At 48.7% G+C, this 21,056-nt stretch overlaps 1 protein-coding gene across 3 annotated transcripts in view; it reads right to left on the bottom strand.

Annotated features, from left to right (window-relative positions):
• SLC39A11 (solute carrier family 39 member 11) overlaps positions 1-21,056 on the bottom strand; it is a 370,219-nt gene that overhangs the window by 97,111 nt on the left and 252,052 nt on the right. For all 3 annotated transcript variants that reach the window (XM_042256462.2, XM_027974012.2, XM_027974013.2), the window contains exon 6: positions 5,865-6,035. In XM_042256462.2, coding sequence (XP_042112396.1) covers positions 5,865-6,035 — 171 coding nt within the window. The remainder of the gene's footprint in view (positions 1-5,864; positions 6,036-21,056) is intronic.

Raw genomic sequence — 21,056 nt, 5'->3', positions numbered from 1 at the left:
CGAGTCCAGTGTATCCTGGAGACGCACAGAGGGTAAATTCATCCCTCAGCCCACCTGGTGGCCGAGGTGGACAGGAAGCTGGGACACCCGGGTCCCCTGCGGGGAAGGAGGGCAGGTCCCCGAAGGCGCCAGCCAACCCCAGAGCCGGAATGAACAATGCACTTCAGCACGAACTGTATTCAATACGGCTCCGAAAAGGAGATGGACTTATTTACAAAATAGAAGCACTCACAGACTTATGGTTGCTGAGAGAGGGGGGAAGGACCAGGGGAAGGACAGTTAGGAGCTATTTTAAGTGGATAACCAACGAGGTCCTGTTGTACAGCACATGGGACTCTGCTCAGGGTTACATGGCAGCCTGGATGGGAGGGGAGTTTGGGGGCGAATGGAAACATGTGTATAGCTGAGTCCCTTCACTGTTCACCTGAGACGATCACAACATTGTTAATCATCTACCCCTCAAAAAAGTAATAATATTTTCCTTTGCTTCTGAAGAAAAGAGAAGACGATACAGGCCTTCTTTTAAGAAGCTCCATTTACGAGGGGGAAATAAATACATATAAATAACTGCCATCGAGAGCAATAACCGTCAAGACAGGAGCAGATGCAGGATGTGGGAGGGAGGGGCGTCACCCAGAAAGGAGCGGTGAACGCTGTGAAATAAACGGGACTAATAATGGGCTGGGCTTCCCTGGTAGCTCCGAGGAAAAGAACCCGCCTGCCAATCCAGGAGATGCACGTTCGACCCCTGGGTCAGGAAGATCCCTGGAGAAGGAAGTGGCAGCCCACTCTAGTATTCTTGCCGGGAAGTCCCATGAACAGAGAGGCCTGGTGGGCCACAGCCCATGGGGTTGCAAAGTCACAGATGACTGAGCGACTAACCAAAAATAATCAAGTATTAATGCTACTTATTTTTCACTGACTCGTTCAAGGCCAGTGCTGGAAGGAACCACAGTGATCACTTAGTACCCCCTCCCTCCACCAACCACCAAATTTTCAAATGGAGCAGTGCTTGAATGAGATAACTTCTAGAATCCCTTTAAGCTCTAAATTTAACTTTCTCAGTACAAAGACCATAAGCTACTCATGAAAAGAGATTAATAGAAACTCAATGGCTGGCTGATTTTTAATTCCACTCTGACACAGAACGGCAGCCTGTTTTCCGAAGGCCTGGAAATCTCTGGAAGGCTCTGAGCCCTGGAGTGTATCCAGCACTGCAGGAGAAGCCCGTTAAGACACAGGAGGCTCCTGAGGCTACAGAGTGGGGTCGCATTCACAGAAAACGTGCCGGTTTCCTTGGGAGATCATTTTCCAAAAGACTCAGCTCCCCAGGCTGAGCCAGAGACGGACTGTGAAGTGCGGAGACGCCCCTCCCCTCGGGGGTCTCTGCATCCCCGCTTTGGGCCGGCAGGGCTCAGGTCTACTGGCCTCCATCAGTCATCACCCTTTACTCCGGAAACATTTCAAGCGCCTGCCCAGCTGGACAGTTTGTTTCTCTAAAGCAGGGGGTCCTTCCTACTCTGGAGTTGTGGGTGGCCTTCGTGAGGTCCGTAAACACCCAAAGGAACTGGAAGTGTTAGTCCCTCAGTCGTGTCTGACTCTCTGTGACCTTAGGGACGGTAGCCCGCCAGGCTCCCCTGTCCGTGGGATTCTCCAGGCAAGAATACTGGAGTGGGTAGCCACTCTTTTCTCCAGGGAATCTTCCAAACTCAGGGATCGAACCCGGGTCTCCTGCACTGCAGGCGGATTCTTTACTGTTTGAGCCACCAGGGAAGCCTGTGAACACCCCAAACTGCCTGCAAACGGGTTTGCATGCAACCGTCTCTTCCAAGAGGGTCCACAGCTCTCAGCAGAGTCTCCGCGGGACTGTGAGCCACAGATGTTTAAGGATGCTTTTATCCTTGCACTTTTGTCTTAAATATGAACCCAAGTGCCCTGGGTGTGTGCTCACGAACCTGTGTGCATTCTCAAGCTCCAGGAACCTCTGGGAGACAGCACACATGCTAACAAGCTTTCGACGCCCACATTTAAAAAAATAATTTTTTAAAACAAAATGTCATCCCCAGGACACGTAAAACTGAATCAGCCAAGACAAAAAAACTTCAAAAAAATCAATTATCCATTTAGTCACTGTGAAAATCTATCTTAAAACCCAGAGTCTCCGGGAACATCAAAGCTCTAGTTAAATTTTTAATAAACCATGAAGGCAAGTGTTAGAGAAGGGACCTTTTCAAAGGTAGGTTGGTGACAGAGAAGCTCTTGAGACGGTGCTCATCAAAGGGGATGAAGCTGCCAGAAGGTGCTGGTGGGTGTGTGAATTTTCCTTTGGACTGAAGTCAGGAGCTTGAGACTCTGGGATTGGGCCCCACTGGAGTCTTGGGAAGCACATCTATTTATATTTAGATCTTTATTCTTTTTCAGCTGGTTAAGCAAGGAATCTTACGTGAAAGCCACTAACTACTGTGACTGCAAATACAGCATAAGCATAATTCTCTTCTCCAAGGATTGAGAAGTGAACCCAGAATGCTCTTCCCCAATAACGTGTTCAACCTGCTAACTCCAACCTGCAGTTAACAGGTTGAACATGTCTGTGGAGGTTTGGGCACTGCCCTCTGCAGAGCCCTTAGTCTCCCAGTGGGCTCGTCAAGATACTGGGGGTGTGGGACTTCCTCAGAGGTCCAGTGGCTACGATAGTGCATGCCTGAAGCAGGAGAGCCAGGTTTGGTCCGTGGTCAGGGAACTAGATTCTACATGCTGTAGCTAAGGATCCTGCATGCTGAAATTAGGACCTGGCACAGCCAAATAAATGAATTAATTTTAAAATTAATTAATTTAAGAAAAATACTAGGGGTGAGTGTGACCAGATCTTTCCACGGGGGCAAACCCACTTTGGTCCGGTTTGTGCCTGGGGGTCCCACGTAAGATATCATCTCAATCCATACTGAATAGCAAGCACCAGGAAAACAATCAAAATAGCTGACTGTTTTGGGGCAAAATCTTGACTTCTACCCAAAGGGAAAAAGCCAAGAGGGAAATGAGAGGGAAACAGAGGCTGAAAATAAAAGGAGGCCAATCAGCCTATATGATCATAGGATAGACATTCCTAAGATCAGGATAGAAATACTTGAGGAAAATACTTCTCGTCTAGAGGAAAGGCTGAGCCTAAAAAGTAATTAGACACTTGGTCTTTCAACACACTTCATGTCTATACACACACAGATATATGTATATAAACAGACAAACCCACACACATATAAGGTTTTCCCAAGTGGTGCAGTGGTAAAAAACCCACCTGCCAATGCGGGAGACACACGTTTGATCCTCGGTTGGGAAGATCCCCTGGAAGGCATGGCAACGCACTCCAGTGATCTTGCTTGGGAAATCCCATGGGCAGAGGAGCCTGGGGGGCTACAGTCCATGGGGCCACAAAGAGTCGGACACCACTGAGTGCCTGAGCACACACATACACATATACATACATGTGTGTGTGCGTGAGTGTGTGCGTATACTGGAATACATAATGTATTGAAATTTCCCTTCTTTAAAAATGACCCCCAAAAATCTTCATTGCACAAGCAAAAGAATTTCAAGTTACCCACCGAGGGATAAACTCGGTTTGGCTGTGGCCTTTTCTCCCACAGACTGAAGCCAGAAGATAACGGTATTCACAAGGGCTTCAAGGAGAAATATGTGCCCCTGGCAAGCTCTGCCCAGAGCAGCCTTCCCTCCTGTGTTGGGGTAACAGGGTGACATTATGAACTCTGCAAGGACTCACGTAATATATCACCCGGGGCTGATCCCTGAACAAGGTTATCACTCAAACTTGAGCTTCAAAACTACAAAAGATGAATCAGAACATTTCAGAATCCAAGACTGAAGGAGCGAGGGGACTTCTCTGGAGGCCCAGTGGTTTAGAATCCACCTGCCGGTGCAGGTGGGGGTGTTCATCCCGGTCAGGGTACGAAGATCCCACACGCCTCGGGGCAACTAAGCCTGTGTGCCAGAAACTACTGCAACCCAGACCCAGCACAACCAGAAACGAAGTTAAATAAATACTTTCAAAAAAAGATTGAAGGAATCAGGAGCATTATTAATGCTAATAACAGCTTCCACTTTCACATGCTCAGACGGCTCAAATACTGTATATACTGTGTATATACACATATAATCTTATTTATTTATCAAAATTAGTGTAGTTCACTTTGTAAAGAATAGCCCAGTCATCTCAGTCATAGCATTATCTCCACTTTATAGACGAGAACACTGAGATTCAGAGAGCTCAAGCCATTTGTCAAGATAAACTATCCCTGGTGGCTCAGATGGTAAAGCATCTGTCTACAATGTGGGGAGACCCGGGTTCGATCCCTGGGTCAGGAAGATCCCCTGGAGAAGGAAATGGCACCCCACTCCAGTACTCTTGCCTGGAAAATCCCATGGACTGAGGAGCCTGGTAGGCTACAGTCCATGGGGTGGCAAAGAGTCGGACACGACTGAGCGACTTCACTTCACTTCACTTCAGAGATGGAATTCTAAAATGTAACACAAGGGATTCCCCAGCATCCCTCAATTTGGCTTTTAATATCTTCTGTATGTTTATCTGTCTTTTCTAGTTATTCTATATAAAACACATTATTTTTAAAATAGAACACCAACAAGTTTTTTTTTTCCCAATGAAAATAAATCCAAAGACATGAAACAAATTAGTTCAAAATGCTAAAAAGGAAAGATCGCAATGCAATCGGGAGGAACCTCTGTATTCTAAGTCAGTCACTAAAGGGATGTGCCTGTAAGCTTAAATCATACATAACACAGGACTTTTCTGATGGCCCTCTGCAGCTTCCTCTGCAGGGAGTACAGGTTATTAATCTGCCTGGCCCATCTTTGGGAACCCTGCGTCTCAGGTGATGAGCATCCTGACCAGGCTCACCTGTGAATGACTGCAAGGAGGAGGAAGGGACACATCCCCCCGGAGGCTGACCAGAACCAGGAAACAAATGCTCTCCCTTACTCTCTCCCCTTTCAGTATAAAAGAAGCCTGAATTCTAACTCAGGCAAGATGGTTCTTTGGGACATGAGTCCACCATCCTCCTGGTTTGCTGGCTTCCCGAATAAAGTTGCTATTCCTTGTCCCAACAGCTCACCTCTTGATTTATTGACCTGCCGTACAGTGAACCTGGACTGAATTCAATACTTTAACAGAGCATCAGGGGGACCTGCCTGGTAGTCCGGTGGTTAAGAACTTGCCCTTCAGTGCAGACGATATGGGTTTCATCCCTTAGCCCGCGTGCCACAACTAAGACCCAGTGCAGCCAGAAATAAACAAACATTTTTTAAAAATTTAAAGCTTTAAGAAAAGCCAGAGATATTCCATGTTTAAGAGAAGCAACAGCTAATGAATCTGTGCCCAAATAACTTGGTATCAAATATGCGAAGAAAGGAACTCAGAGGTGGACGCTAGAGTGAAATTGTCTGCAGTAACTGGAACAGGAAGTTGGAACATACGATGGCCAATCCGGAGCCAGCAACCCGAAAGAGAAACTCAGGAAAGATTGGCGCTCCCTCCCCGACAGCCCCCTGGAGCAGGGGTCCCCAGCCTCCGGCCAGAGACGGGCACCTGCCGTCAGATCAGCGCAGCCCTAGATTAGACATGAAGTGCACCAGGAACGCGGCGCACTGGAATCATCCGCAGACCATCCCCACAGCGCCGGTCCACGGAAGAACGGTCTTCCGCTAAACCGGTCCCAGGTGCCGAGAAGGCTGGGGACCACTGGAGAAAGGACCCGCACCACGGCTGCCCAAGCCCCTCTTCAAGTCGCCGAGCCGACAGAGATGCGCCCCCTGCGGACGCTCGCGCGGGCTCTCACCTGGGATGTTGTGGATGGTGATGGCCAGGATGAGCAGCGCGATCCGCCTCCAGCTGCTGCCGCCGGGCTGCGCCGCACTGCCCCGAGGCGGCCCGGGGGCGGCGGGGCCCTCCGCGAGGTCGGCGGCCACGGCCCTCTTCCTCTGATACGCCTCGCCGTTCTCACTCTTGTCTGAGCAGAAAGAGAGGGACATAAAGAGAGAGCCGTTAGAAAGAAGGCACGTCAGGATTCGGACAAGCAGCGGCGAGGGGGAGCTTGCGCTACCGGACGAGGTCTATTTCCTAACTTCCTAATGCAGCCATCTGGTCCTCCACGCCTTCATTCATTACTCTGTTCTTAGGGTCAGATTATCCCAAATACTCATGGTTTCCCAAATGCCCAGATTATCCCAAATATCCATGGGTGATTTATCTGATTCCTAATGGAGGCAAACTGCCCGGCTCTGAAATACGGGAGAGCAAGACGGAGACAGAGAATACAGGCTGCGGTTCGCAGCCCCTTACCTATCAGGGAGGCTTCCTGGGGAGGAGGGTCTTGATCAAATCTTAAACCCGCAGTGGCACAAATGGAAAGGAGAGTCTCTCCATCATCTGAGCCTGCAGACCCTGACACGGATGACGCAGACAGGCCATCAGGTCCCGTCGTTGGGACGTCCACCGTGAGCAGGAAGGCCCAACAGCCCAGTTTTAATCGAACCCGAGTCCCCTGCACTGGCAGGCGGATTCTTACCCACTGCTCCACCGGGGGAGGCTAGGACCATCTTTCTTGCCTCCGATATTAGATCGTCTTTGTGTGCGTATGCACAGGTGTGTGCTTCTCAGCACACCTCGTTTTTGTTTTTTTTTTTTAATTGTTGACAATACCTGATAACTCAGGCTACAGAGACTTGTCCTGGAACTGAACAAAACACGTGGGCTTTTAAGTCCATAAACACCAAAGACACAAGCAACCAGACCTGAGTGCAGGGCAAAGAGGAAGCTATGCAGTGATGGGGGGCACTCAGCTGTCTCTGGGGCCGGTCAGTGGACACCCCGGACGCCCAGACTCCCCTCTGAACACACAGCCCCAACAGGGATGCTCTCTGGTGGGAGTTGATAGAGACAAAATAAAACAAATAACTCTTCCCTTTTGGATTTTCATAACTTCAGGAAGGACAGATGGTTGGACACAGACCACGCCCTCGAATCAAAGGGACAGAAGTGCACTGTCCCAAACAAGCACGGGGGGCCCACGCTCATTCCTGTCCCCGTCACAGAAGGATCCGACTCTGGGTCTCCTGCAAGGGACGCACAGACAGCAGTGGAGCCGGGGGCCTCGTGAGCAAATTCCAGCACCAAACACGTGTGTGACAGGAACGTTGAGAGGTGTAAAGTCTGATGAACCGAGACGAGGATGCACCGAGACGAGGATGCGCGCCTCGCCTCGGGGTCCTCGCCGAAGTGTGAGCGCGGCTGTGGCTGCCTCTCGCTGGTGGGAAACGGCAGGGTGCAAGCGCCTGATGTGCTGGGAAAGGTAAATAAGCCAGCATTTGATAACAGCCACTAATGAGCCTGCAACGAGGAACATTAGTCCAGATAAATCATCGCCGAGAGGAGGGGTGCGTCCCCAGCTGTGAATGTTCTCGCCTCTCCTGGGAAGGCTGGTTAAATCTTCACACTCTGTCTAGTAAGATGCCAGCACCGCGGATGAAGGGTGACCCCTTAACAGAGGCAACAGCTGAGCCCAGCGTGGGATTAGGGGTCGACCCGTGAGATTTCCTGGGAGAGGAGAGGTCTGGGCACTTTTCAAGGAGGATTCGGCAAAGGGGAAGGACGTTTTGCGGAAGAAACAGCCAATGTCGGGTTTAGGAATGAAAAACCTCACCAGTGACATGGTGGGTAATACTAAACACTTAGTCTCAACAAATCCTCCTTCCTTCCAAAAGCCCCATGAGGTAGAGACGATCCCCTTCAACAAACGAGGAACTTAAAGAACGGAGAGGTAGAGCACCTGGTTCCAAGTCACAGTCCTGAATTCCGAGTCCCGAGTCCATCTTGGGTGCAGGAGTCGAGCTGGGTCCTTTGCCTCCAGAAGCCACCTCTTAACCAGGGCCCTGCGGTTGACTGGGAGCCGGGGGTGGCGTGGTGACCTACCCCTTTGCTCGCAAGAGTGTGTGTTAGTCGCTCAGTCATGTCCGACTCTTTGCGACCCCATGGACCGCAGCCCGCCCCCAGGCTCCTCTGTCCCTGGGATTCTCCAGCCAAGAATACTGGAGTGGGTTGCCATTCCCTTCTTCAGGGGATCTTCCCGACCCAGGGATCGAACCTGGGTCTCTGGCATTGCAGGCAGATTCTTTACCATCTGAGGCACCAGGGAAGCCCCAAAGCATAGCAAAGCCAGTCACCGCAGTGACATTTAGGAACTTGAAATCCAAGACACTTAAGTTCAAAGAGACCCAGTGAGCCTGCATCATCAGCGGCAGAAAAGGCTCCGTGGAAACCCCTTTTCTATAATCACTCCCGCTGGTCAACAAACCCGAAACCGTGAAGACACTATTTGTTAACCCGTTAGATCTACTGTTTTAAGTATAAAGCCGCTGTCGGTAGGATATATTTATTAACACCAAGCCAGGGACACTGGGTTACAATCCTTTAAGGAAGGTGGAAAGGCTTCAAAGTTGCCCATCATCAAAACCCATTGTTTTAAAAATTTAAACTCAAGCATCTACGCATCCACACTGAGAAGGGGCCCGCCCAAAGCCGGGGCTCAGCCTGCCTCCCCGCTCTTCATCCTTCCGGGGGAGGCACCCCATTGCTAAATGTGGGAATGAGGACCACAGGGAACAGACAGACCAGACCAAGGCTCCTTTTCCAGCTGAATCACGAGGTGACTTTATTACACACACTTTGTCCCCTGCTTTCTTCTCCCCCAAACAAGGGACGTGATGCTTGGACCAACACACCGTACTGTACAGCAAAAAAACAGAGCTGGGTCTGGTGGGCACAAGCTGGGGAAGTTGCGGGGAGAGGAGATAAGCCCCCTCCCCTCGGGGTGTGACCTCCTCCCCCGTGAAAGGGCCTGATGTCCTCAGATCACAGGCTCTGAATCACTTTCCACCACCGATGCTTTAGAAACTAAGGTGGGACTTCCTATCGCCTTTCCAGTTAAAAAAAAAAAAAAATACAAGGATGATTTTGGAACAATGAGTCCTTACGGATTCAAGGCCCTCAGACAGATTTCATCTTGCTAGATAAATGCCACGGTAACCTTCATTTCGTCCCCCATGGGCCCAGACTCAGCAGGGACAGGATGTTTGCCGCCTCTGTGATGATGTAACCGACCAAATCCATCAATAATAGGCCCAGAGATGGACGTTCGGCCACCAGAGAATAAAAGGAACACTAATTAATAGATCAACAGCCACAAGAGCTTTAGGAATGTCCCTAAGATATTACTGGAGATGATCTGGTTGAATTAGCACAAGTAGGCAAATTCTCATCCGCTAAACACAGAAAGCTTCAGGTCCCTGGAAGAAACTCCTTCTCCCTAAATCCTTGCTGTGCTATGCCTGTGTTCAGTCATGTCCGACTCAGCAACACTGTGGCCTGTAGCCAGCCAGGCTCCGCTGTGCACGGGGTTTTCCAGGCAATAACACTGGAGTGCTCTGCCATTTCCTCCTCCAGAGGATCTTCCCCACCCAGGGACTGAACCGCGTCTCCTGCATTGGCAGGTGGATTCTTTACCGCTGAGCCACCGGAGAAGCCCTCTTGGGTTATCCATTTTAAATACAGCAGTGTGTACGTGGCTTACACATCATAGTAAACAGTTTCATATTCCACCTGTTTCATTTAAAACCTCAGAAATATTTCCTAAATGCCGTAGCCTCTGGGACTCTAGTTTTTAATGGCTGCAGGGCATTTTTGTTTAGTCCCAAGTCTATCCTTTTCCTTTTTTATTTAAGTTTGAGTCATTGCTCTTTGTTCCCCGGATGTTAAAAGGCGCAGTGCTTCCCCCTCGCCACATGGGGGCGTACTCCTCCAGCTCCCTTCCATCCACCCCAGGAAAGTTCCTCCTTCACTGCAGGCACTAACTCTCTTTTCCAGCTTCACGGTTCATACATACCCCTGGATCACGTTAAAGGGCTGGCCTACCCCAGGAGGCAGAGCAAGTGAGGAATAGCTCCTACTGCTGGGACTTCCCTGGCGGTCCAGTGGTTAACACCCCGGCTTCCAATGCAAGGGGCCCAGGGTTCAATCCCTGGTCAGGGAACTGGATCCCACACGCTGCAACTAAGACCTGGTTCAGCCAAATAAATAAATAAATAAATAATATTTAAAAACAACAACAACAACTCCTACTGCAAACGGTGGGAGGTGGGGAATCTCCGTGCAGAAGATCCTTAAACATCCCGGTGCTTACTCGCTTGCTCATAAATTACTCCTGGCCAACAACTGGTTTCCTGAAATTGAACTGCAACAGAGATGCGGTGTGCACATGCCTTCCACAAATGCAAATGCAAGAGAGACGCATTTGAAAATAAACCAGAGAAGATTCCTTTCACTGACCCAGGGCTCCCTCTCCATCTTTCCGTAAGTACCACCTCTTCAGGCTAACTTCTGCTTCCATTTCCAAAGAAAGGAGAGACAGCCTTGGAGATGGAGCAATAAACCAGACAGACTCATTCCTGGCTTTTGATTGTGGCGGGGAGGAAGAAAGTCCTGGTGGTTTCAGGGAGAAAAAAAGGATTTTCAAATGCAGAGGAAGATTTTGACCCTTCAACATTTCGCCTTCAGTGCCGTCTTTGGAGCCTGTCGGGCACCTGAAAGGTGACTCAGCTGTGAGGAACGGGGAAGGTCGGTGTGCTGCAGATGGGTGACAGAATGCAGTCTATCGCTGATCAAGAGACAAGAGGAAACGGAAGGGAAAAAGATGCTCATGCCTTTCCTGGAAGAAATTCCTTACACGCTCACTCACCCAGGACTGTCTTTAGATCGCCCAGAACCCCACGGAAATAGCGTCACATCGGCTGCAAATATCCCAGCGTTAAACCAGGATGTCATCAATTTAATACGTTTAATGGTTTTAACTGGTCAAGGCAGGGCTGGTTAGCCATTCAATCCATCCTGCCATTGGGCAAGGACCCCCCAGTACAAACTCTCCTCCCAATAACCTCATTTCTAAAGATACAGATGTAGTCTTAAGCAACCTTGGAAAACCTACAAGAATACAGAAGAAAAGTGAAATCACATTAACTGAAAAAAGTTTTTTTGAGTTCGCTGTATTTCCTTCCACACTTTTTCAAGTGGTTTGACGTAAGTGGGGTGATCACATTATACAACCGCAGACTATTTTTATTCCCACTGAACACAACACAAACATTTCCCCCATATGATTAAAAACCCTTAGAAGTATTTCAAGCGGTACAAATTACTGTTCACCTTCTCAAACCACTGGGCATTTAGGCTATCCCTAAAGTTTTCTTTTCCCTAAAAATATCACTGCAGAACCTTTAACCTATATAAACAATCAGCAATCTGAACCAAATTCCCAGAGGCTGAACTGCTGATCCAAGGGCCTTGACGGGTTGGTCTAACTAATTTCCGGAAAGGCCACTCCATTTATAGTCCTCTGAGCAGGGTCTGCAAGTTTTCATCATGCCGTTTTTTTCAGTCAGCCTGAGTATTTTTCATTTAAAAATAAATGTATCCATTTATGGGGGAAATGACATTTCCCCTCTGACTGCAAATCAAAGTGGACATTTCTTATGGCTCCACGCATATTACTTTCCTCCTTTGTACAAGGTCCTCTGTTCAGAGGAGGTCTCTTTAAGGAATGTGAATAGGATTAGACAATTCCTCAGAGACATGAGTAATTTTCCTGTGATCCACTTATGCGTGTCAGTGAGTAATGGGATGGAGTTGGGAGCAGCGGGTATGATTATAAATTAGACAAAAGGATCCAGTTGGTCACACTGAAATTTCAGCCTCCACTTACTAAATTCCTTTTTGACATTCCTCAGGACAGAAAAGTGCCCTTAAGAAAAACTGCTGGACAAAACCACAGTCCAGCAAAATGCAGGCACCTCTATGCTCATAGCGACACTAGCCGCAACAGCCAGGACACGGAAACCACCGGAATGCCCATCAGCTGAGGGATGCGTACAGAGGCTGTGGCGCATATATGCGATGGAATATTGCGCAGTCGTTAAAAAGAACGAAATAAAGCCATTTGCAGCAACACAGACAGACCTAGAGATCATCATCCTGAGTGAAGTCAGACAGAGAAAGACAAATGGCACATGATGTCACTAATGTGTGGGGTCTCAACCAGGACACAAACGAACGTTCTTATGAAACAGAACCAGACTCCCAGACGTGAGAGAGCAGACTAGTGGTTGCCAGGGTGGTGGTGCGGCGGGGCGGATGTATTAGGGATTTGGGATTAGCAAGTGGAGACTATTATACAGAGAATGGACAAACAACAAAATCCTACTGCAGAGCACAAGGAACTGTATTCAGTAACCTGTGATAAAACAGGAAAATATGCAAGAGGATGTATATATATATGCGCATATATATACCTACATATGCATATATATGTTTAACTGAACCACTTTCCTGTTCAGCAGAAATTAAACACGACACTGTAGATCAACTATACTTCAACAACAAACAGTTTAAAGAGGCCGCTAGCAACGTTCTAGCACAGCTGTGGGTGCTGCTGCTGCTAAGTCGCTTCAGTCGTGTCTGACTGCGCGGCCCCATAGACGGCAGCCCACCAGGCTCCTCCGTCCCTGGGATTCTCCAGGCAAGAATACTGGAGTAGGTTGCCATTTCCTTCTCCAAGATTTGGGTGCAATGTGAACATTTTTATTGAGTTGCCACAAACCTTCAATTTATTAAAAAAAAAAAAAGGCAGTATCTGCAAAGTTCAATAAACAAAGTTCAATATCCTGTACAGCAAGAATATTTCGTGTGGACAGGACCCTTTCGAGAGCTTCTGGATTTAGCAAATAAAAAGGGTGCTGCTCAGCTGCAAATGAATTTCAGATAAAACAAAAGCCTTTCAGTATAAGTATATCCCAAATAATGTAGGGGGTGTACTTATGCTAAAAAGTTCTCATTGTTGATCTGAAAGTTGATTTTGACTGGGTATCTTGTATTTTAACCTACAGTCCCATCTGTGCCCAATTTTGGGCTCGAGTTCCAGGTCAGGGAGAAATTGGGCCAAATGTGACTGCACTCTCCTCTGAAAGCGGCCACATGTTTGTCTCAGCGAGAAATCTTTCAAAGATGTGCTACGTGGGTCGTGTATAAGTCAGGATAGGAAAAGATTCCATGAGAGACCAAGGAAGCTTCATGGAAAGATCACTGAAGTATTCATTATGCTTAGTTACTAACCTTTAGGCAGAGACACATCTGGAGTTTAAGGAACATGGTGAAAACCTTAATCGGGGCTCAGATGGTAAAGAATCCACCTGCAACGTGGGACGCCCGGGTTCGATCCCTGGGTCAAGAAGATCCCCTGAAGAAAGGAATGGCACCCCACTCCAACATTCTTGCCTGGAGAATTTCATGGACAGAAGGAGCCTGGAAGGCTATAGTCCATAGAGTTGCAAAGAGTCAGACACATCCGAGAAAAACCTTATTTACAACCTTAGTAACTATAATAGATATATCTCCATTTATCATTCTAATAACCCACAATCCACAGGAGCATCAGAGGCTCTGTGCTGTGTAAGAAGGCTGACTAGATTCCTTGTCTTTTAAGTCTGCACATTTTCCCAGGCACTGGAAGTCATCCATGCCTTAGCTTTGATGCTTATGAATAAGCAATTGCTTTGCTACAATGGGGAAACAAATAGGTCTGCATAATTGGTAAAAAATTAAATGTACATCAGAAGAAGAAATGGGTTCTCTATTAGCTAAAGATTTCTCATCCTATTAAGCAAACCACCCACTAAAACACTGCTTGTTCCAAATAGCGAAGTATGATAATAACTTCTACTCTGCGTCAGTGGAGCTTGGATCTCCAATAAGATTAAAATGTCCACCTACCAGGTCAGCGCCTCTATTTTATAAAGGGACAGACGACTGTTTCATCAACATGAGCTCATCTCTGGTGAATTAACTGTTCGCTAAAAAATAAACCCCAAGTGGGCTCCAGAACCATCGCTCCTTCTCTGTAGTTGACCCAACACACTGTGTTCAGTGCAAACTCCCTGGTGGGGAAAGAACCATCATGGCTTTTGGGGGATCCATCAGCAAGGAGACATTTGATTCCAAAGAGCTCCAGACCCCTCTTTGGAGAAGGGCTTCCCTAGTGGCTTGGGTGGTAAAGAATCTGCCTACAATGTGGCAGATCCAGGTTGGATCCCTGGGTCAGGAAGATCCCCTGGAGAAGGGAATGGCTACCCACTCCAGTATTCTTGCCTGGAGAATTTCAAGGACAGAGGAGCCTGACGGTCTACAGTCCATGGGATCACAAAGAGTCGGACACAGCTGGCGACTAAACACCGCATTAGAGAAAGGGCATTTTGGAGAACTTTGCGCGTCTTGGAGAAGAAGGTTTAGGAGAGCTCTGCAAAGGACCCTCAGCCTCTCTGGGAAAGATGGTGGCTCCTCCCTGGTCTTGCTGCTGCTGCCGCCAAGTCGCTTCAGTCGTGTCCGACTCTGTGCGACCCCATAGATGGCAGCCCACCAGGCTCCCCCGTCCCTGGGATTCTCCAGGCAAGAACACTGGAGTGGGTTGCCAGTCTTACATGGTTATAAATACCAGGTCTAGGAGGAGGCATCCAAATACGCAGCATCTATTTCAGGGCTTGTGTTCAACTGCTACTGTGAGCTTCATAGTCACTAGGCTCCCTTTCACCTTTAACAGAAGGCTGCTCTGCCATCCCCTCTAACTCTGAGAATAAAGACTCCTAGCCAAGATCATTGTACCTCCAAGTGCGGAATGAACACCATCCAGAGCTGTGCATGGGGGCGGCTCTTAAAAGATGACTCCAGGACCCCCTCCTGGTAGCTACTGAGTTAGAGCCCCTGGGAGAAGGGCCCAGGAGTCTGCATTGCACAAGCCACACGACCCCTCCAGGCTCACCCCAGCGTAACTGGGATACAGACGGCGTTCTAAACATGGATGGATTAGGGACTTCACTGGTGGTCCCGTGGTTAAGACTTTAGCTTCCAATGCAGGGGGTGTGGTTTTGATCCCAGGTTGGGATCCCACGTGCCTCTTGGCCAAAAAAATCCCCATAAAACAGAGCAGTGTTGTAGAAAATTTGATAAGGACTTTAAAAATGGTCCACATCAAAAATAAAATTTAAGTAAAAAAAAGGATGACAAGGAATTACGAGGGGGGTTCGGACCAGGGGTTGAGCAGCCTCTCAACAGAGGAGCTTACTAACCAGGAGGAAATTCCAGGAGACGATGGACATACTGGAAGCCAACGGCACTGGATCAGCAGACAAAGTCCCTTTCCTGGGGGAGAGGATGTAGGTCATCACAAAGAATATCCTCCCACAGAGAGCCTGCATGGGGCAGAAGCTCCTGCACTCTTCTGGGTGGAGAAGGGTCCCTGTGCCGGCGTAACCTATGAGGCTGGAAGGGTGAAGCTGTATCAAGGCCCTGTTGGACATCCATGGGTTAGTTGGGCTCATTTCCAATCAGCATGGGCTTAGCAATTAGCATTACATTGAGAGGCACATAATTTACACATTATGGAAACGCAACTAAATGTCTGTCTCTAAAGGTCTTGTTTTCCTAATCAGGTAAATATTTCCCCAGCAGAATTTCCATGCTATTAATCTGCTCAAGAAACATTTCAGACAGAGGGCAGGGGTAAACTTCAGCACAGCTACCCATGCTGTTAGAAAAAAAAAAAAAACAGTCTCCCAAGATCAGGGTCCCACTCTCCCACCCCGGGTGTTTGCAGGGCACGTTGTGTGACAGCAAAGTTCTGCAAAGTTTGACTTGTGGGTGGAGGGTGGACCGTGGAAAGAAAAACCTGCCGGCCTGGCTGGGGGAGGCGCGAGGGGGACGCTCCTGGCCGATCTGGTGTGAGTTTGCGAGTTCCATCATCGCCTCCCCACTCTCCAGATCAGCAAAAGTGACCAGGACACACGAGCCGCCTGTTTCTCGGCCAGGATGATCGGGGAAGAAAGCTACCAGGGCTGTGGGGCCTCTGGACTCTCCTTTCCAGCATACGCACCTGTGTGTGTCCGTGTGTGGAGGGGTGGGGGTGGTGTGCCCATGTGTGAGACAGAAAGAGAGACAGCAGTGTGCTCACCCCAGATGAGCACCATGGTTTTGCTCCGAGGCGCTCTAACAGTCTCTCTCAGTCCTTAGGGCAGCGAGTGGTCCCCATCCTTTCTCGCACCAGGGACCACTTTCATGGAAGATGACCTTTCTACTGACCCTGGGGTGGGGGTAGGGGGGATGGTTTCAGGACGATTCAAATGCATCACATTTATTGTGCTCTGCATTCCTATCATTATTACAGCAGCTCCCCCTCAGCTCATCGGGCTTTAGATCCCAGAGGGTAGGGACCGCTGTCTTAGGGAACTGTCAAACAAAGAGAAGAATGCATGGTCGGTGTGGGCAGCTGGGGACAGGGCGGACACAGGCTGAGTCGCTGGCTGAAGGCACCCAGGGCTCCAGGAGCTGCCTACCAGGGAGACAAGACAGCAGGGGGGCGCACCCACAGCAGGCGCTCCAGCATTCTCCTCTTTTCTCGCCCCTCCAGGCTTCTCTCTGCCCCTTCTTCTCCGAGCTAAGGACACAGAGGACTCTTGGCATCACTGGGCACGGAGGACGCAAGAGGAATGGGGCTGGGGGACCAGATGAGATTCAGCTCACTTGCTTTCAAGGAGCCAGTTCCTGGGCCACCCAAGTTCTCATCCCGGTCCCACCATGTCCTGGTTCTACACCTTCAGGGACATCGCTCGGTACCCGGGGACCTCAGTCTCCATCTCCATGTGGGGATGCTAACACTGCCCGCCCCGAAGTTCAGGTGAGAGGAGACGGGTGTGGGCCCCCCCCCCGTGGGCACACAGCCACGACAACGCAAAACCCATCCATCTCAGCAGCTCCCACGGTGAACTTGTATTCCATTTATAAAAACATGAAAGAAAGGTTAATGGCGTGGCTAGCATACCTAGTCCATCCTTCACTTAAATCGCCAAAAGCAGGAGGTTCGTAGTGAAGGAGGAAGAAATTAGATTATGATCGAACCTGGTGCAGAATTTTCAAGCACCGTCCAACCCCAACGCCCCACACCTGAAATGCAGAAGCAGGCCACGACTGTAATATGAACGTTTCAAAATTCCATAGTTGCGTTGACATTTTCAACTTTCAGGAAGGACCACGAACCTCTAAAGACAAGAGGAATTTTCCATCAATAAAAGGAGCAGGCCAGTGCCCTTCAAGATACCGTCAATCTTTCTTGGAACTACAAAGCAACATTTTTTTTCCTTTCATTTAAAAAAAAATAGTTACTGATCTAACACAGTTTACTTAGGTTAACAGTGATACCAGTTTTCACTTCCTAAAAAAATTTATGACAGTCAAGGAGATGGGAGCAAAGTACGTCACTAGCATACCTGCTTATGATCCAGATAAAGCTATGATATGTAGACAGACAGACAGACATAGACAGATAGCCAGACAGGCAGAAGTGAAAGGGAAAGGCGCTCAGTCGTGTCCGACTCTTTTCGACGCCATAGACTATACAGTCCATGGGATTCTCCAGGCCAGAATACTGGAGCGGGCAGCCTTTCCCTTCTCCATGGGAGCTTCCCAACCCAGGGATCGAACCCAGGTCTCCCACATTGCAGGCAGATTCTTTACCAGCTGAGTCACAAGGGAAGCCCAAGAATACTAGAGTGGGTAGCCTATCCCTTCCCCAGCAGATCTTCCCAACCCAGGAATCGAACCAGGGTCTCCTGCATTGCAGGCGGATTCTTTACCAACTGAGCTATGAGGGAAGCCTCAGACAGGCAGACATACATATATAAATATACATGTGATCTATGTAATATAAATAAATAATATTCTGATGCTATTTCATTAAACCATTATATTTGCATTTTCAGATCTAATTTCATACATATATATATAAATATTTTGTTGTTATTATTGTTGTTTAGTTGCTAAGTTGTGCCCAACTCTCTGTGACCCCATGGACTGAATCTTGCCAGGCTCCTCTGTCCATTCAGCTCTGAGGGACTGCTCTGAAGAGGTAAGGGAGAAGTCAGGATACACAGAAGTTTTTGAAAACAAAACTAAACAAAAACAGGTAGTCAGAACATCAAAAGACTAGTGTTAATTAAAGAAACAGAGAAGGCAATGGCACCCCACTCCAGAACTCTTGCCTAGAAAATCCCATGGATGGAGGAGCCTGGAAGGCTGCAGTCCATGGGATCGCCGAGGGCTGGACACGACCGAGGAACTTCACTTTCACTTTTCATGCACTGGGGAAGGAAATGGCAAAAGAAAAAAACAGACATCTCAAGTTAATGAATTCAGCGCTTTCCCCTGTATCGGAAGATGCAGGAGTCTGGCTCATTGAAATCATGCCTTCGAAATGCGCCTTCACTGTCTAGGGCCAGGATCCCATCTTTCTCCGTCCTGCATCCCCTCAGGGTACGCAGCCCACGGCTGCTACAGTGGCAGATGGTTTGATGGCCCCCAGCATCCTTTGTTTACTGATCTGGCAGGTGACATTCTGTCCTCAGTATCAAAGGGCATAAAATTTCAGTTAAGCACAACAGACCTGTTGCGCCAACAGTCAACACTAACGTGTCCTCCATTAAAAAATCTGGCAAGGGAGAAAAGATCTCACGTGAAGTATTCTTACCATAATAAAATAACATTTAAAAAGAAATGACACCTAAATAACTTCTATAAAAATTATACTTTAAAATAAAACTGTAAGTTCAGATTCTCGGAACTCATGGTAGACCTGGGTAGGACTCTGCAGGTACGACAGGCATTCTAGAAAACAAAGCTTCGGGGAGAAAGGAGGAGCCAGGAAAACACAATGAAAACCCATTAAGAATGGAATCCCAGGGGTTTTGCTGGTGGTCCAGGGGCTAAGACTTTGTGCTCACAAGGAAGGCAGCCTGGGTTCGATCCCTGGTCGAGGAACTAGATCCCACATGCCGCAGCTAAGACCAGCACAGCCAAAAATAAATAAAATATATCTTAGAAAGAACGGACGCCCAAGCTTGCTACGTCCAGCCCAGATCCCTCACCAGCTGTCCGCTGGGCATCTTCACTTGGGGGTCTTCTTGTCATTCTGCTCACTCTGCACTAAATGGAACATGTCACCTTACGCCTCAAATGCGTTCCTCCTCTCGCAATTGCTCTTTGGATCACAGATTCTGTAATCACCCTCACCTACCAAATGAGGAACATGGGAGCGAGCATCAGTACAGAAAACCCAAGGAACCCACGCTGAGAAACCCTGTTCCAAGAGGAGCCCAGGGAAACCCAGGGAGGGATGCTGGCAGGGGGGCAGGGGGCGGCGAGTGCGGAGGGGAGGAGGCAGGGTCGTGCACTCTGCCCACAGGATAACCTGCCAGGCCCTTCACAACCGTTCCTGAACCTAGTCCAAAGTACGTGAGCAAGAAACGAATATCCAACCCAGAATGGGCTACCTGGCGCTTTTCTTGACATTATCAGAACGGAGCATTTATCCAGCCTAAATTCCTGAAGTGGCGAGTTCTCCCCTGCCCACCAAAATCTGTCCCTGATTATGCCCCTGCAGCCCCAAGCCTGCAGAGGAGTCAGGTCTGGGCTCAGCCAAGCCTGCGGGACCGCTGGCACCAGGTAGCAGGGTGGGGTTGGGGGGCTTCGGAAAGCAGGGAGCCTGCTGCCATGGCAACCAGCGATTAACCAGGGATGGGGAAGAAGGTGCTCAGCTAATTGAAACCCAGGCAACGTTTTAGCTCAAACGCCGAGAAAGTTAATGCTCGGTTAGATTTTCTCTTGTCCTCTTTCCCTGCTGTCTTCTCTTGCAGCAAGTGGCTTTAAACCATTGCCTCCCTCCACACTCCCCTCCACAATCACCCCTAAAGATGAGGTTTCTGAAAATCCACCGAACCGAATCTCCCCTCCCCATCACCACAGCCGGGCACAGAGCGGCCTGCGAGCTCCCGTTTTCTCTATCGCCTCTCTATCCCAGAGGAAATTCTGTTTGCGGAAAGATCCTTAGCATCACATGCGTTCTCCCATCACTTCCTCACGGCAGGAACCCAGGACAGGCGTTCTCACTCTGGAATATGAGTAAGAATCACTCGGAGAATTCTCGAAGGCAGGTTCCCCATCCCAGGACAGCTGACTGTGGCAGATCTTTTTCGAGCTCCCCAAGGAATCTTGATATAAAGAGAACAAGTTTCACCCCATGAGAAATGCAACCCAACGGGTGTGGGCTTCTCCCACAGCGCTGTCTGCCGTGGGGCAGGCAGAGGGTGAAAGGGTTAACAGGAGAACCCCCTCCGCCTCTCTGGGGGCTCCCTAACGCATGTTCTAAACGTGCTGAACCACACGGAAAACACCTCCCAGGATCTTCACCATCAAGACATGCCTTCTTCAAGACACAAAAAACAAAGATGATTGGAACCCAGAAACATTCATGGATGAACTCACTGCTTTCAATGTGAGTCCCCCCACTCAAAAATTCCTTCCCAGCCTACCAGCTTAACAGAAGTATGAACACGGCTCATGGGTCCGTCTTGAGGATAGTGAACGTTTGTTCATATGTTTATTCCCTTGTCCAATGTATGGAAATGTCAAATCGCAAGTCTTGAAAAAGACACAAGTTCATGAAACTCCAGGAAGTGAGGCTGAAGGATGACCGGCTGCCTGGCAGAACCTGGGACACAAAGGACCCGGCCAACCACTGAGCACCAGATGCAAGCAGGATTGCTTCCCAGATGTAAGTTTCTGCTGGAGATAGGTAGGTTTCCAGCAAGACTAAGGATTAAGATAAAACAGAAATCTCCCTCTACAAACACCTAGAAATATGCATGAAATAAACAAACCAAAAAGGTTTCAAATGCACATCTGAGCTTGCAACACCGAAAGGGAGTATTACTCACCGACTATGCCTCACATATGTGCATATATATATATATATATATATATATGCCTAACGGGATAAAGGACATCTGTTCTGGGTGTTAGTTCTAAAAGGTCTTGTGCGGAATGAAGC

The sequence above is a fragment of the Ovis aries genome, chromosome 11 (genome assembly GCF_016772045.2).
Source record: "Ovis aries strain OAR_USU_Benz2616 breed Rambouillet chromosome 11, ARS-UI_Ramb_v3.0, whole genome shotgun sequence".
Taxonomy (NCBI): domain Eukaryota; kingdom Metazoa; phylum Chordata; class Mammalia; order Artiodactyla; family Bovidae; genus Ovis; species Ovis aries.
The sequence above is the reverse complement of the archived record's forward strand: the minus strand, read 5'-3'. Positions and strand labels throughout refer to the sequence as shown.